This window comes from Vicugna pacos, chromosome 13 (genome assembly GCF_048564905.1).
Source record: "Vicugna pacos chromosome 13, VicPac4, whole genome shotgun sequence".
NCBI lineage: Eukaryota > Metazoa > Chordata > Mammalia > Artiodactyla > Camelidae > Vicugna > Vicugna pacos.
The window spans coordinates 60961102-60973469 of NC_132999.1; the positions used below are offsets into that span (position 1 = coordinate 60961102).

The 12368-nt window shown below is 57.6% G+C and overlaps 1 protein-coding gene and 1 long non-coding RNA gene across 11 annotated transcripts in view; one reads left to right on the forward strand and one right to left on the reverse strand.

The window, feature by feature from the left end:
• CTNNBIP1 (catenin beta interacting protein 1) overlaps positions 1 to 12368 on the forward strand; it is a 44166-nt gene that overhangs the window by 23831 nt on the left and 7967 nt on the right. For 4 of the 9 annotated variants that reach the window (XR_012079515.1, XR_012079514.1, XM_072975426.1 and 1 more), the window contains exons 3-5: positions 2219 to 2337; positions 3003 to 3093; positions 3765 to 3789. Coding sequence is in view for 7 of the 9 variants with exons in the window: in XM_072975426.1 (XP_072831527.1) it covers positions 2242 to 2337; positions 3003 to 3093; positions 3765 to 3789 (212 nt within the window). In the remaining 2 variants the exon portion in view is untranslated. Of the gene's footprint in view, positions 1 to 1524; positions 1583 to 2218; positions 2338 to 3002; positions 3094 to 3764; positions 3790 to 5025; positions 6592 to 12368 lie in introns of those variants that run through there. The other 5 variants (XM_072975432.1, XM_072975429.1, XM_072975428.1 and 2 more) reach the window with 4 other exon arrangements.
• On the reverse strand, positions 6610 to 10884 carry LOC140700810 (uncharacterized). Of its 2 annotated transcripts, none has more exons than XR_012079516.1 (3): positions 9989 to 10884; positions 8996 to 9233; positions 6610 to 8236 (listed from the first exon to the last, which is right to left on the reverse strand). It is a non-coding gene; the product is annotated as an uncharacterized lncRNA (long non-coding RNA). The 2 variants fall into 2 exon arrangements; XR_012079517.1 differs by having other exon boundaries at positions 6612 to 8236; positions 10166 to 10883.

Below are 12368 nucleotides of genomic sequence, written 5' to 3' on the forward strand. Positions count from 1 at the left end.
TGTGTTGGGGGGAACAGTACTGGAGCTCCGGTTCTTTTGTGTGTGGCGACACCTAGTGGCCAGTCCCTTGTCTTCCACAAAGAGAGAGCAAACAGCTTTGACACAGGACAGAATCCGATTTTTACTCCTGGAAGCACTAACTCTCAGTGTGAAGGCTTCATGGAGCATCCCAGATGGACTTTGCAGAACACGACAGCTGAAGGCACACAAATGACTCAGGAATGAGAGTCTTTGAAAAAAATAAGTTTGGTTATGGAGGCTGGATTCGGGACTTCATTGAGCCTAAAGTGATGTGGCTATTGTAGAGGGGAAACCCTGTTACCACAGGCTGTCTGGACGCTCCCTTCAGCCTGCCAGGCACGGCGCTGGGCTGTGGGAGCACTGGGCCAGCGAGACAGACGCGGCCCCGGCCCTCCAGGCGGGTGCAGAAAACACAGTGAGCAGGCGCCCCAGCAGCGGCCTTCAGAAACTGGGACGAGACAGGGCTATGTGCCCAAGAGGGCCTGGGCGGGTCCCAGAACCTGCTTTGGTCGTGCAGTTAGGGAAGGCTCCCTGGGAAGGCATCTAAGCGAGATGGAAAGAAGTCAGTTCCAGGCCTGGGGACACCCAGTGCAAAGGCTGCTGGGGAAGGGACTTCTTGGAATGATCTAGAAACACTGGGGGCCAGTGGGGCAGAGCGGCAAGGGGAAGAGTGAGGAGAGAGAGGCCAGGCCAGCTGTGCAGGGTCCTGGCGAGGACACGAAATGTGTTCTAGGGTAGGTTCAAGTGGAGAGGGTTGTCATCTGTTCTGGGTTTATTAAAAGACCGTTCTGGCTCCCTATGTGGGGTGGTGGAGTGGGAGGAAGTGAGAGGGTGTCAGCAGGAGGGGAGGTGATAGCCCAGAACCGAGCTTCCCCACTCAGCTGCGCTGGGAAGTTAGGGCGTTCAGCTGGCCTCGAGCACCTGGCCCTGGGGGGTGGCTCACCCTTCCCTCCCGGTTACCAGTTGTTAATTGGCTCTTTTCTGAGCCCAGAGGAGGTGTCAGGGGAGTAGACAGTAGAGGAGGGAGCCTGGGCTTTGGTGGTGGAGAGGAGGGCCCTGCAAGGGGACAGCACCTCGTCAGGGACCCGGCCACTCCATCCGCATCTTGCCCTATTGTGTCGGCTTTTAGGGCCAGAGCCCCTGTTGCCTTATGGGGACAGCGGTTGACAGGAGCCTCCAGGGAGGCTGCTGCCTAGGGCTCTGGCACATTTCTGAGCCCTCCCTTTGCCCGAGAGAGCCTGCTGGTCCAGGGCTGGCTGGCCCCGAGGGATGGACGGTGTGAGGAGTGTCCTTGGCCCGCCAGCCCGGTTCCCTTGGTCCTCCGAGTGCAGCTCCTTGGCACCAGGGCTGCTGAGGCTCCACCCCCACCAGCTGCTGCGTTATTTCTGACTCATCCAGGAGTTACAAGTGTGTAACCCAAACCCCTCCACGCCTGCTTCCTCCCCACCGGCTCCTCCTGGAGGGAGGAGACCCTGGGACTTCTCTCCTGGGATCTTTCTGCAGGTCGGGTCCCTGCTGCACCTGGACACAGCTGTTGCCTTCAGGAGCCACCCTGTAACAGGTGGGTGGGCTTGTGAGGGCGGCGGCAGTGAGCCCTGGTGAGTGGTCTGTGTCCACAGCCGTGGGCTCACTGTCCCCGTCGAGGGACTCCTTGGAGCCCAGCCCGGGAGCTGGCCTCCTGAACTTGTCAGGGACTTTTGCAGAGGGAGCTGTCTTAGTGTTTGGGGGCTGGGTACTGATCCCACAGTTTCTCCAGCAACAGGCCCCAGCCTGCTACCTCTAATCATATCACTTTGCAGTTTGTGGAAGTTGCTTGCTTTGAAAGCTGGGAGTAGACAGTAGAGAAAGCTGGGGACACTTTGGGCTTCATGCAGCACATCTCCTGGGCTCGCAGCAGGAGCCTTGCTGAGCAGGTGGATAGAAGGTAGATCTACCCAGAAGTCTGAGTCAGCCCAGGCTCCCGGGGCCCGACAGCCCCATGCACAGAGGGGGCTGGCCACCCACGCCTGCTCCGGGGTCTAGCTGCTCAGTCTGGCCATATGGGGTCACGGTGGTGAAGGAGGAGCCACCTGCTCTGGGCTCTCAAAAACAAGACCCTAAAGCATTGTGGGCTGCCTGATGACTCCCACCTAGCTCCCCGATATCTGTGGATCTATCTTGTCCTGACACCCCCGCCACACTTCTCCTCGCTCCGCAGGAGTCCCCAGAGCTGGCCAGGGGATGAACCGCGAGGGGGCGCCCGGGAAGAGTCCGGAAGAGATGTACATTCAGCAGAAGGTCCGAGTGCTGCTCATGCTGAGGAAGATGGGCTCCAACGTGAGTGCCTTGCGGGCGCCAAGGAGCAGGCCCCCCAGGCAGGGTGCCTGATGCAGGCAGGGCAGAGGGGCTGTAGCCACCTAATGTGGCAGCCGTGGTCTGGGGAGGGGATGCCGGGCCTCTGGTTTGGTTTTGTGGCCAATTCAGTCTCCCAGGCACAGAGACCAGCACGCCCAGTTCTGGAGGCCCTACTGGGATGGTCTTCCCACCTCCCCACACCAAGTATGGGCCAGATGGGTAAGAGTTCTACAGGCCTTGACCTTCCTTTCCTCCCCTCTCCCACCACCTGAGAGTCTTCTCTGCCAGGAGCATCCAGGGGGCATGGCGGGCGCTGAGAGGGCAGCAGGTGTGCGGGGCGCTTCCCAAAGGCGAGGGAGGGCGGGCTCTCGGAGCAGCGCTGGTGTCTTCCCACTGGCCCTGCACTGCGCCGGAATCCATCTCAGATCTGGTTGAGTGGCAAGGCCTGTGGGCCCCATGGACCAGGTTTCAGAGGTGGGAGGGAGGTGGGTGGGGGGTGGTGCTCACCCCCAAACCGAAAGGTCCAATCACAAGAATAGAGACCCAGGGAGCAGCGGAGGAGGCACCCCTCGGTGATTGAGCAGCTCTGGGCAGGTGCCTTGGGGGGCAGTGCATGGCCCCTCACCCATAGCTCTGTCCCCCTGCAGCTGACGGCCAGCGAGGAGGAGTTCCTGCGCACCTACGCGGGGGTGGTCAACAGCCAGCTCAGCCAGCTGCCCCAGCACTCCATCGACCAGGGTGAGTGGGGGGCCCACGCAGCCGGCCGCGCCCTTCCCAGGGACACTCGGTGGTGCTTTCTCAGAGAACATAGCTCCAGCCCTTCTAGATGGGGAGTCCATGGGAGAGAGATTTGGGTGGACGAGGATGGGCTGCCACCCCCTCCCACCCACAGAGCTGAGCCCCAGGCGGCGGCTGCCTCTAGACTTGGACCCCGGGGAACGTCCAGGGCCTCCAGGCTGGCCTCTTCTCCTTCCCCAGGTGGGAGCAAGGACCCAGTCTGGCCACGGTGGGATCCCTTTCTAGCCCAGGGGGAGGCAAGAACTAGAGGTGTCTAGGGGCCCTGTCACTGCAGAGTCTCTGGTGTTTGCATTTCTTTAGCCTTTGGCCTGACCCCTCCCCACCCAGGATCCAGTTCAGGGCCAGGTCTTGTGTGCTAAGACCTGGCCTGGGCACAGGCTACATGGGGCAATTGTGTTCCTGGCTGTGCCCAGGGAGGTGGCCCCTGTGGCCCCGGAGGTCTTCATGTGCCCAAGGGAGTTCTTTCTTTTTTGAGTGCCCTCAGCCAATCATGATAATAGTGGTGGGTAAGATGGAGTGTTTATTGTCTGGCAGACTTGGGCGAAGTGCTTGATCCACAGCGTTTCATTTAACCATAGGTAGCTACCAGCTGTTTCATTTCTACTTAACAGGCAAGGAAGCTGGGCTTCAGAAGCAGTAAGTCACTGCAGCCGGTTACCGGGGGGCCCAGGGTGCAAACCTGCAGCCCGAGTCCAGAGTTGGCTTCATCACTGTCTGTCCAGGAAACTGCTAGACCCTTAATGGGGCTCTCCCTTTCCAGAAGGCTTATCCTGCTGACCCTGTGGCCCCATATCCTGACCACCACATCCATCTAGGCCTTTCCTTTGGTCCTTACTTTGCTTGGTTGGAATCACTGACCATTAGCAGTGGAGCCGGTGGCCTGCCTGGCGGGAGCGGGCTCCCAGGGACAGAGTGCTGACGAGCATGTCCGCTGGTCCCGGAGGCCGCCGAGGAGGGCAGGTCTGGCACATGGGGCTACTTTTCCTGAGGCTGCCCTTGTTCTCCTGGATGTCGCAGGGCTCTGCCCTGGCCTGAGGCCCGGTTCCCGAGCTCTGACGCTGGGACCCAGCCTGTGCACCCGACTCAGCAGAAATGTACAGGGTGTTCCAGTGGCGTGGGCAGCTCCTGGGGACAGCCACTGGCCGTGCACAGCTTGCCCGGGCCACACTCATGCTGCAGCCTGTTCTGTCCCAAGTGCACTGTCAGCCGGCTGCAGAGGAGATGAGGGGTGTGGAGTCTGCCCCTGCCCTCCTGCTGGGATATTTTCTGGGGAGAGGTCTTTTCTCTTCCAGGGCTGATTTGGGTTTTATCATGGGTCCCTGTTCCCTGGTCCTGAACCATATCCACCTGAAACCCTCAGGCTTCTGAGTCCCTGGAGCATCACCTTTCCTCCCCTCCTAGTCTTGGGTCACTGCGTTAACCTGAATTTGAGCTGCGGTGGTAAGAATGCCTCTCGTAGAATGCTCTTAATAGAAAAAGTCAAAATAAGCTATACAGCTGTCTGTAAGTGTAGAAGGCACCACCACATATATCCCCCCCTCCCCGAGCACACACACTCATACATGTCCGTGTAGAGAACAGAAAAAGCTGAAAGAGTGTATCCTGGCCTGTTGATAGGAAATTTTGATGAAGGGTAGAACTACGTAAGGCACTTCCACTTTCCAAGTCACACATTTTGGTAAAACTAATTTTTAAACGAGTTCTGTTAAATTGTTTAAGGAGGTCATGGTGACCTCACCTGGCCTGAAACTGCTGAGCCGTCAGGAGGGAGCCATGGGCGTGTGGGTGTCATTTCGTGGGCCGTGGAAGCCACGCCCTCTTGGGTGTGGGACATCCAGACAGCCAGGCTGGCTTCAGATATTCTCTCTCCAGGGAACAGACTCCTGGAAGTGAACCTGGAGCCGGGGAAGAATCTCTGGGGAGATGGTTCTCTGCTGCAGAGTTCCCTTCAGCCTGCCCCTCGCCCCCACGGTCACCTCTGACCTGAACCTCACGGGAAGACATGGGCTGCAGAAAGGCCTGAGGGAGAATTCCCCTGGAGTGGGGGGTCGAGAGAGAAGGGGTGACGGTGCTGGGAAGAGCTCCTGTATTTTCTTTGTGCCTAAAGACACTACAAGCAAACACACAATCAAACAAAACAGCTGTCAGTTCCGTCTCTCCCACTATGGAAGTATAAGCCTGAGAGCAGGACCCTATATTTCTGCCCATGCCATGGGGCCAAATGGATCTCGGCAAAAATTCTAGCCTGACCACCCTTCTCCACTGGCAGAGCTGACCTCAGCTGATGCTACAGGGAGAGTTTCTGTCCCAGGCTCAGGTGCTGCCTGGGTGGCAATAGCTATGGATCATTGCTTCCAATGCAAGAGACCCCAGCATGAAAGGCATGAAAGGCTTAGGAGCAAGGGGGTATGATGGGCACCATGGTCCCATAGAAACCTGGCATTAGTGCCTCCTGCCACTAGGTGGCACTGTCTCTCAGCAAATGCCCGTGCTCTCCTCCTGTTCGAGCTGCTGTCAGTAGGGGGCCTAGGTCTCCCCACCAACAGGTCAGAGCTTGGCATTGGTCCTGGGGTTCTACCCACCAACTCTAGACCCGCACGTGCTTCCCCTCTGGGGCTGGAGGGGCCTGGTACTGGGAGCACTGCTTGCCCTCCCCAGATCCAGGTAGGATCGTGGGCTGGAACTTCTCGCTCACTGTGGTCCTGCCCTTCGCCCCGTGCCCAAGTCTCCTGGCCTCCCCCCACCCCATTCTTCCCTTGGTGAACATGTTCAGTATCTGCCGGGTCTAGGCAGGCGCTGGAGTGCATGGACCTGCACCTATGGGACTCACTGAATGGTTCCAGCAGAGGGCCCAGTGGCCCCCCAGTGTGAACTGAACAGTGGGCCTGCCTGGCCTCTGCTGCTCTAAGCCATCTTAATCTCCCCACCCATCTCCTTCTCTCTTTCCCCCTCCACCTTCTGCCTCTCTCTGCTCATCCCCCCAGAGCACCTTCTTCCCCTCGTTGTACACTGCTCTTCTCGCTCTTCTTTTTTTGGGGGGGGGTGGTAGAGGGAATTAGGTTTATTTAATAGTTTTTTTAATGGAGGTACTGAGGATTGAACCCAGGACCTAGTACATGCAAAGCATGTGCTCTACCACTGAGCTATGCCCTCCCCCTGCTCTTCTCTGTATTCTTTGAACCAGAGGAAATCAGTGCTGCTCTGAGAAGGTCGCCTGGCTGAGAAGGCCCAGCTGCAGGCTCAGGGGAGGAGGGCCGTAGCTTCCAGAGCAGGCTCAGCAGAACGCTGCGTTCATTCCTTCCTTACTGTCGGTTCTGTTCTCTCCGTCACATTATCAATCGTTTTCCCTGGCTGTAAAGTAATGCATAGTCACTGTGGAAAGTCATTGGGAAAGACAGAAATAGCAGAAAAACTTAGATAATTGACTCCTGCCACATAGCTAGAATCACCATTACCTTGTGTTCATTCCCCATCAGCCTTTAAAAAATATGCATGTATTTCCGTTATAACACTGAGACCATACAGTGTAAACACTTTGATATCCCTTTTGATACCCATTTTTCACTTATGATAATTTTACCATGTCCTTGAGCAATTTTCAGGAAAGCATTTTATCAATCATGTGCGTGATACGCAGCTGTTTGGCTGTGCCACGGGTTTTTGAGCCATCCTTTATTGTTGGACATTTGTTCCTCATTTCTGCTATTAATTATAATAGTAGCAAACATTCATTGAGCTCCTACTACTCTCCAGGTTCCGTGTTAAGTAGCACACGTTATCCCAGTGAATCCTCACGATGGCCCTGTGAGGAGGTAGGTGCTGTCCGATGTCCACGATGAGAAAATGGGCCCTGAAAGGTTAAGTAACACGCTCACGGCCATAAAACAGGTCATGTGGGTCCCGGGTGCGGCAAACAAAGAACATCTGGGAGTGGCTTATAGGCCGTGCATGTTTTGTTTGTTTGTTTGTTTATTATTGTTTTTTTAAGTGGAGGTACTGGGGATTGAACCCAGGAGCTTGTGCATGCTATGCATGCACTCTGCCACAGAGCTGTACCCTCCCCCCAGGCCATATGCATTTTTCATCAGAACAGTGCTTTACCTGAGTGTGATTTAGGCAGTTAACATACTATTCCAGGAGGGCATGAAAAAATTGGAAGGGTTTCCTGCTGTCTCATTATTCTAGGCCCTTCAACAGGTGCCTTTGAACATGCTGGTTCTCTGCAAGCTCCTGATCTCTCCCTGCGCCAGCACTGCATAGGGAATGGGTGCCCAGTGAGCGCCAGTTCCAGGCCCCCGGTGCACCCTGCAAAGTGGCCTGCAGAACTGGCATCCTCGTGCTGAGCTCCGGATAGACCCTTGTCCAGCTGTCCCGGGACTGGAGGGACCCCGTCTAGGTGTGGCCCCTTTTGTTAAGGAAGCTTCTGTCCTTTCTCTTCCCCACTTCTTGGCCCTGGGAGCTGTGATGCTGGCACTGTGGCTCCTCAGGCCTGTCGTAGCCTCTGTCTGATGACACTCTTTTTCGAAGAGACTTTCCAGGGAAGGTCCCCAGCCCGAGCCAGCTGGGCGGTCCCTGAGCCCTGCTGGCTTTCCCCCTTGGAAGCCAAGGCTGCGGGCTCAGGGTATGCTGCCAGAGAGCCTAAAATAGGTCATTTGGTCTCAGGGTTACACTGAGAACCTTGTTAAAATAGCTGCGGTCATGGGCAACCCAGCAGGGAGCCAGCAGCCTGAGGGAACGGCCCACCCATCACACCGCGCTCCTGGGGACTGAGCCGGGCACCCCTCTGCTTGTCACCCCGCTTGACCCTCCCTGCAGCCCTCGGGTGGCAGTGCTGGCACCATCTTCTCCATTTCACAGCCACCTTCTTCCGGGAATTCTCCCACACTCTCCCAGCCTCTGCTCTTTCACTTCCTCCATGCCGCCCTCTGACCCCCTCCGGGGCCTACCTGGGTTCCTTCTTGCTTCTGAACTGCCTGCGATGTTTCCTTCCACGTAGCTGTTAGTACATCGTGTCAGGAGCCCCGTGGGGCCAGCCAGGGTCTGTGCTGGGCTCACAGTCTCATGTTCGGCCCGAGGTCTGGCTCTGGCACGGAGAGGGGGTACCTCAGATCCCTGTGTAGATTGAGACTCAGGGGCCGAGTCCTGTAAGAGGCTCCCCCCTCTGCGGGGCCTCTGCACCGCACGGACCACTTGCTGGGGTTTCGGGGACACCCCCCCCCGCCCATGTGCTGCTCCGAGGCGTCTCCCAGAGGCTCCAGGTGATCACCAGCTCTGGACTGAAATTGCAGTCAGGCCCGGGAGAGTTCCAGTCGGTGGGATGGGAAACTAATATCTTTTAACTTTAATCAACACTTACACGAGAATTACCTGTAACCTAGTAATAACAAAATTGAACCAAAAAGTCACACATACCCTGAATCCAACTGAAAAATCAACCAAAGGGACTTGGTATGTGATAACTCGTGTCACAGAAAAAAAAAAACCCAAGGAAGGATCAGGAGCGTGCTCCACCAACAGGGCCCGATGATCAGTTCGGCATCTGGTTCTCGTCTGTAAAGGGCGACTTTGACCCCTCTTCACCCCAGTGATGGGTTCTGTTGTGTAGACCTGAGAGCTGAGGCCCCCTAGGCCGTGTGCCCCTCTGTCCTGGAGAAGAGCATCCATGGCCCCTCGGGCTGGCGGAGGCACAGGCACCCTCGTGTGAACCCGTTGATTTGGGTGCCAGGCAGCAGCCCCGGCCTTGAGCTGCCGACCCAGCATGGCAGACAGAAACGGGAACTAACATATAAAGAGCTTTGGGCGCCGATCACAGGATAGCAAACCCTGAGGGAAGGGAACTCACCTAGAAAGCCCCAGAGAAAAGGTGCTGTGCCCGGGTCTTGAAGGATGCCCAGGAGTGCATGTGGACAACGGGGAGGAGGAGGGCACAGGCCAAGGGATTCCCTGGAGCCTGCCCGGCAGGAGCGAGTGTCAGGTGTCTCTGGGTTCCCCTAAGGTGCTGGTGTGGGCGGTGAGTGGCCGGAAAGGCAGACAGGCTCAGGACAGTTTCTTCCGGAGATGAGACCACAGGTCACCAGGGCCTGAAGGGGAGGGATGGACGGGCTGGTGGGTTGCGTGCTGGGGAGAGGTCACAGGGCAGAGGCTGAGGCAGGGAGACAGCCGGGAGGTCATGGCGGTGTCCTGTGTGAGGTGATGTGCATGACTTCAGAGGCAAGACAGCTGAGCAGGTGGGGATGGGGTTTGAGGTGAGGGCCCCATGGACAGGGCTTCTGGTCTGAGCAGCTGCAATGGGGAGGTAGGAGGAGGAGCTCCCGGTGGTAGGTGTCTGTGGGGGGATGGGGGTGAGGTCAGAGCCCAGATGCCAGGAGGGAGTAGATTGGAGGATTGGGTGTGGGTGAGGCCCCCAGGGAAAGTGGGTAGGGTGAGAGGGGTGGGAACCCCCTGAGCGCAGCTCTGAGGCCAGCAGGGGGATGCAGAGGGGTTGCCGGTTCGTCTTCAGGGCCCCCTGGGCTCATAATTAAGTGGTGACTTTTCCCGAAACAGTTTCTGTGGGTCCTGGCTGGAGGCAAATTGCCGAGGGCTGGGGACATGGAAGCAGAACAGATGTCACTTTCAGAACGTTGGCCAGGAAGGGACAGCAGCTCAGGGGTGGGTCCATCTGTAGCATTGAGTTCTCGGACTGTGGGCCACAGACCACCGCATCGGAGTCACCAAGAGTACTTGCTTAAAATGCAGGTTCCAGGCCCCAGCCCAGCCCTGCTGAATGAGAGTGTCTGCCAAGTGAGCCAGGGAATCTGCATTTGAAACAGGCCACCAGGGTGGTTGTGATGCCCACCAGAATTTGACAAGATGCCAGGACTTTAGGTCAAGACCTGGTCCTTCCTGACCCCTGGAGGGATCCACTCGTGCCTCCCAGGTTCTGTCCCTTCTCTGCACAGCCAAGCTCGGTGGTCTAGGAGAGCTTGCATTTTGGGGAGCTGAGAAAATTGAGCGAGGACAGTGGGTACCTCACCTGGGAAACCAAACCCCACAGGTGGGATGGGTGTGTTGGGCCCAGTGTGGGGTATGGGAGGAGGTGAGGTGGGTCTGGGGGAGCATGGGACTAGAGCAGAGTAGGTGTGATAGAACCCCAAGTCATGACCTCACAAGGTGCTGTTTGTGATGCTTCCTGCTGCGGACGTTATCCTGGTCAGTCCGATGGGTGGGACAGGTGTTTTGTAGATGCGGAAACCTAGGGGGACGTGCAGGGACTTGCCCTGTGTCACACAAGTAGGCAGGGTGACATTCAGGCCCCAGCAAGGGAGCCCAAGCCTGGAGAGGCCCTTATCGGCCTGTCAGGAGGCCCAGTACCCCTGCCAGGGGCTGCCCCCATGTCTTGGCCCACGTGCCCCACCTTCTGGCAGCCCCAGTGCCTGGTGATGTGGTTGTCAGCCTGGAGCCCAGTAGGCGCCATCGAGCCTGGAGGCTGCTTTGGCTGCTGAGACCTTGATGGATCCAGGGCACTGTCCCCATGGCAACTAGTGTCATGCAGTCTCTGGGTAAAAGCCATCCCCTGGGAACTTTGGGCATCAGAGCTGAGATGTATAGAACCCCTGGGTCCCTAGGCCATGTCTGCTAAAAACAGCACGTGCCACCCAGCGGGTCTGGGTTTGTCTAGGGGAAGGCCTAGTCCCAGCTGGTGCCCGAGCCTCATCCCAGTGGAAACTCTCGCCCTTGGAGGAGTGGCGGGGACCTGTTTTTCCAGGAGCCTTGCTGCCTGGCTCACCTCCCCAGACTGGTAGCTGAGCCCGCAGTTTGGGTAACCAAGCAGCAGGTGCTAGTGGTATTAACAGCAAGATAATGAGCTGAGGGGACAAGGAGGAAGTACCAACACCAAAAATCATGTGGTCAGAGAAGGGACAGACATCAGGAACGGCAATTACCCTGGACGCTTTGGAACATGTGGTTGTGTTTCCTCTGCGCCGGTCGGCCGTGCGGCGAGGGTGACCTGGGTTTGGCAGGTTGGGTCTCCCGGACAGTTTTCAAGAACTTTGGCCAAAGTTAACTTCCTATGCTGTCTCCCATCTCCAGCAAGAGCTGGGAGACACTAGGCTGTCAGGGCTGTATTTCTGAGTATTTCAGGCCCAAGCATTTACCTCATTAGGAGGGTTGGGCCCCTCGGAAGGTCAGGAGCCACAAGACCCCGGAGCCCAGCATGGAGTCTCCTGGGTATCTCCAGCCAGTGATGGGTGCGAGCATCTCAGAAAGGCTGGGAGGACCCATGGCTGCATCGGGTGATGTGGGTGTCCCCAACTGTGGCTGATGCTGGTGCTGGGAGTCCCCCCTTGTCTGGTGACACCTGTACAGGGCTGTGTCCTGAACTGCGGGGCCCTGGAGCTGGCAGCCTTTGGAAGCTGGACCAGGGTTTGTCAGTTTCTCGGGGAGGATTTACCCTCAGGGCTGTTTTCTCCTTCCAGCCACCTTTGAGCGCTGGCTCCTCCGAGCCGGACTTTGCAGGAGCTGGACAAGCTCTCTGCAGCCTGGTGCTTCGGTGGGATGTAGGCAGGAGCCGCACTGGCAGCATATCACGGCCACCAGGAGGCCTGTCCTTTCCTTCCCGCCACCTGGTCTCTCTCCCCGCAGGTCCCTCCTGGAGAGAGAGGGAGGGTGGTGTCAGGAGCAGTCCTCGTCTGCCCTGGGAGCTGAGCCAGCTCCACATGGGCTCCAGGTCTGTGCCTTTCCTGGAAGAGGGCGAGAGGCTCCACTAGGATTTTCCCCAGCCAGGCTGGAGAAATAGAGGTTGTGTGTCCCCTTGCTCCATCCATCCGCATCAGGGCTGCAGCCACCTCCTTGTTCCTTTTTCCTGTTCTTTTTCATCCCTGGGGCTTTTCTCCAAACCACTGCTCCCTGCCCCCTGTGCCACAGTGCCCTGTGGTGAGCTGGCTTCCTGATGGCAACGTGCTGATCCCCTTCAGTGAGCCGGGATGCGGGCCGAGGGTGGTGCTGCTGTGTGGAGCCTGCGCTGGGCTTTTGAGTCTGCTGGTGTGAATTCATCCTGAGCTTGCAAACAGACCAGTGACCCCATTGTCTGTCTCCCGCCCCCGGCTAGGGGCCAGCTTCCCTTTTCTAAGCTCCTGAATATTTGTCATTTTTCTCTCCCTAGTCACTTGACTGAACTCCATTAAAGGGGCCAAGCTGGCATGGGATGTGGGATGGCATGGCCCACTGGGTGCCCT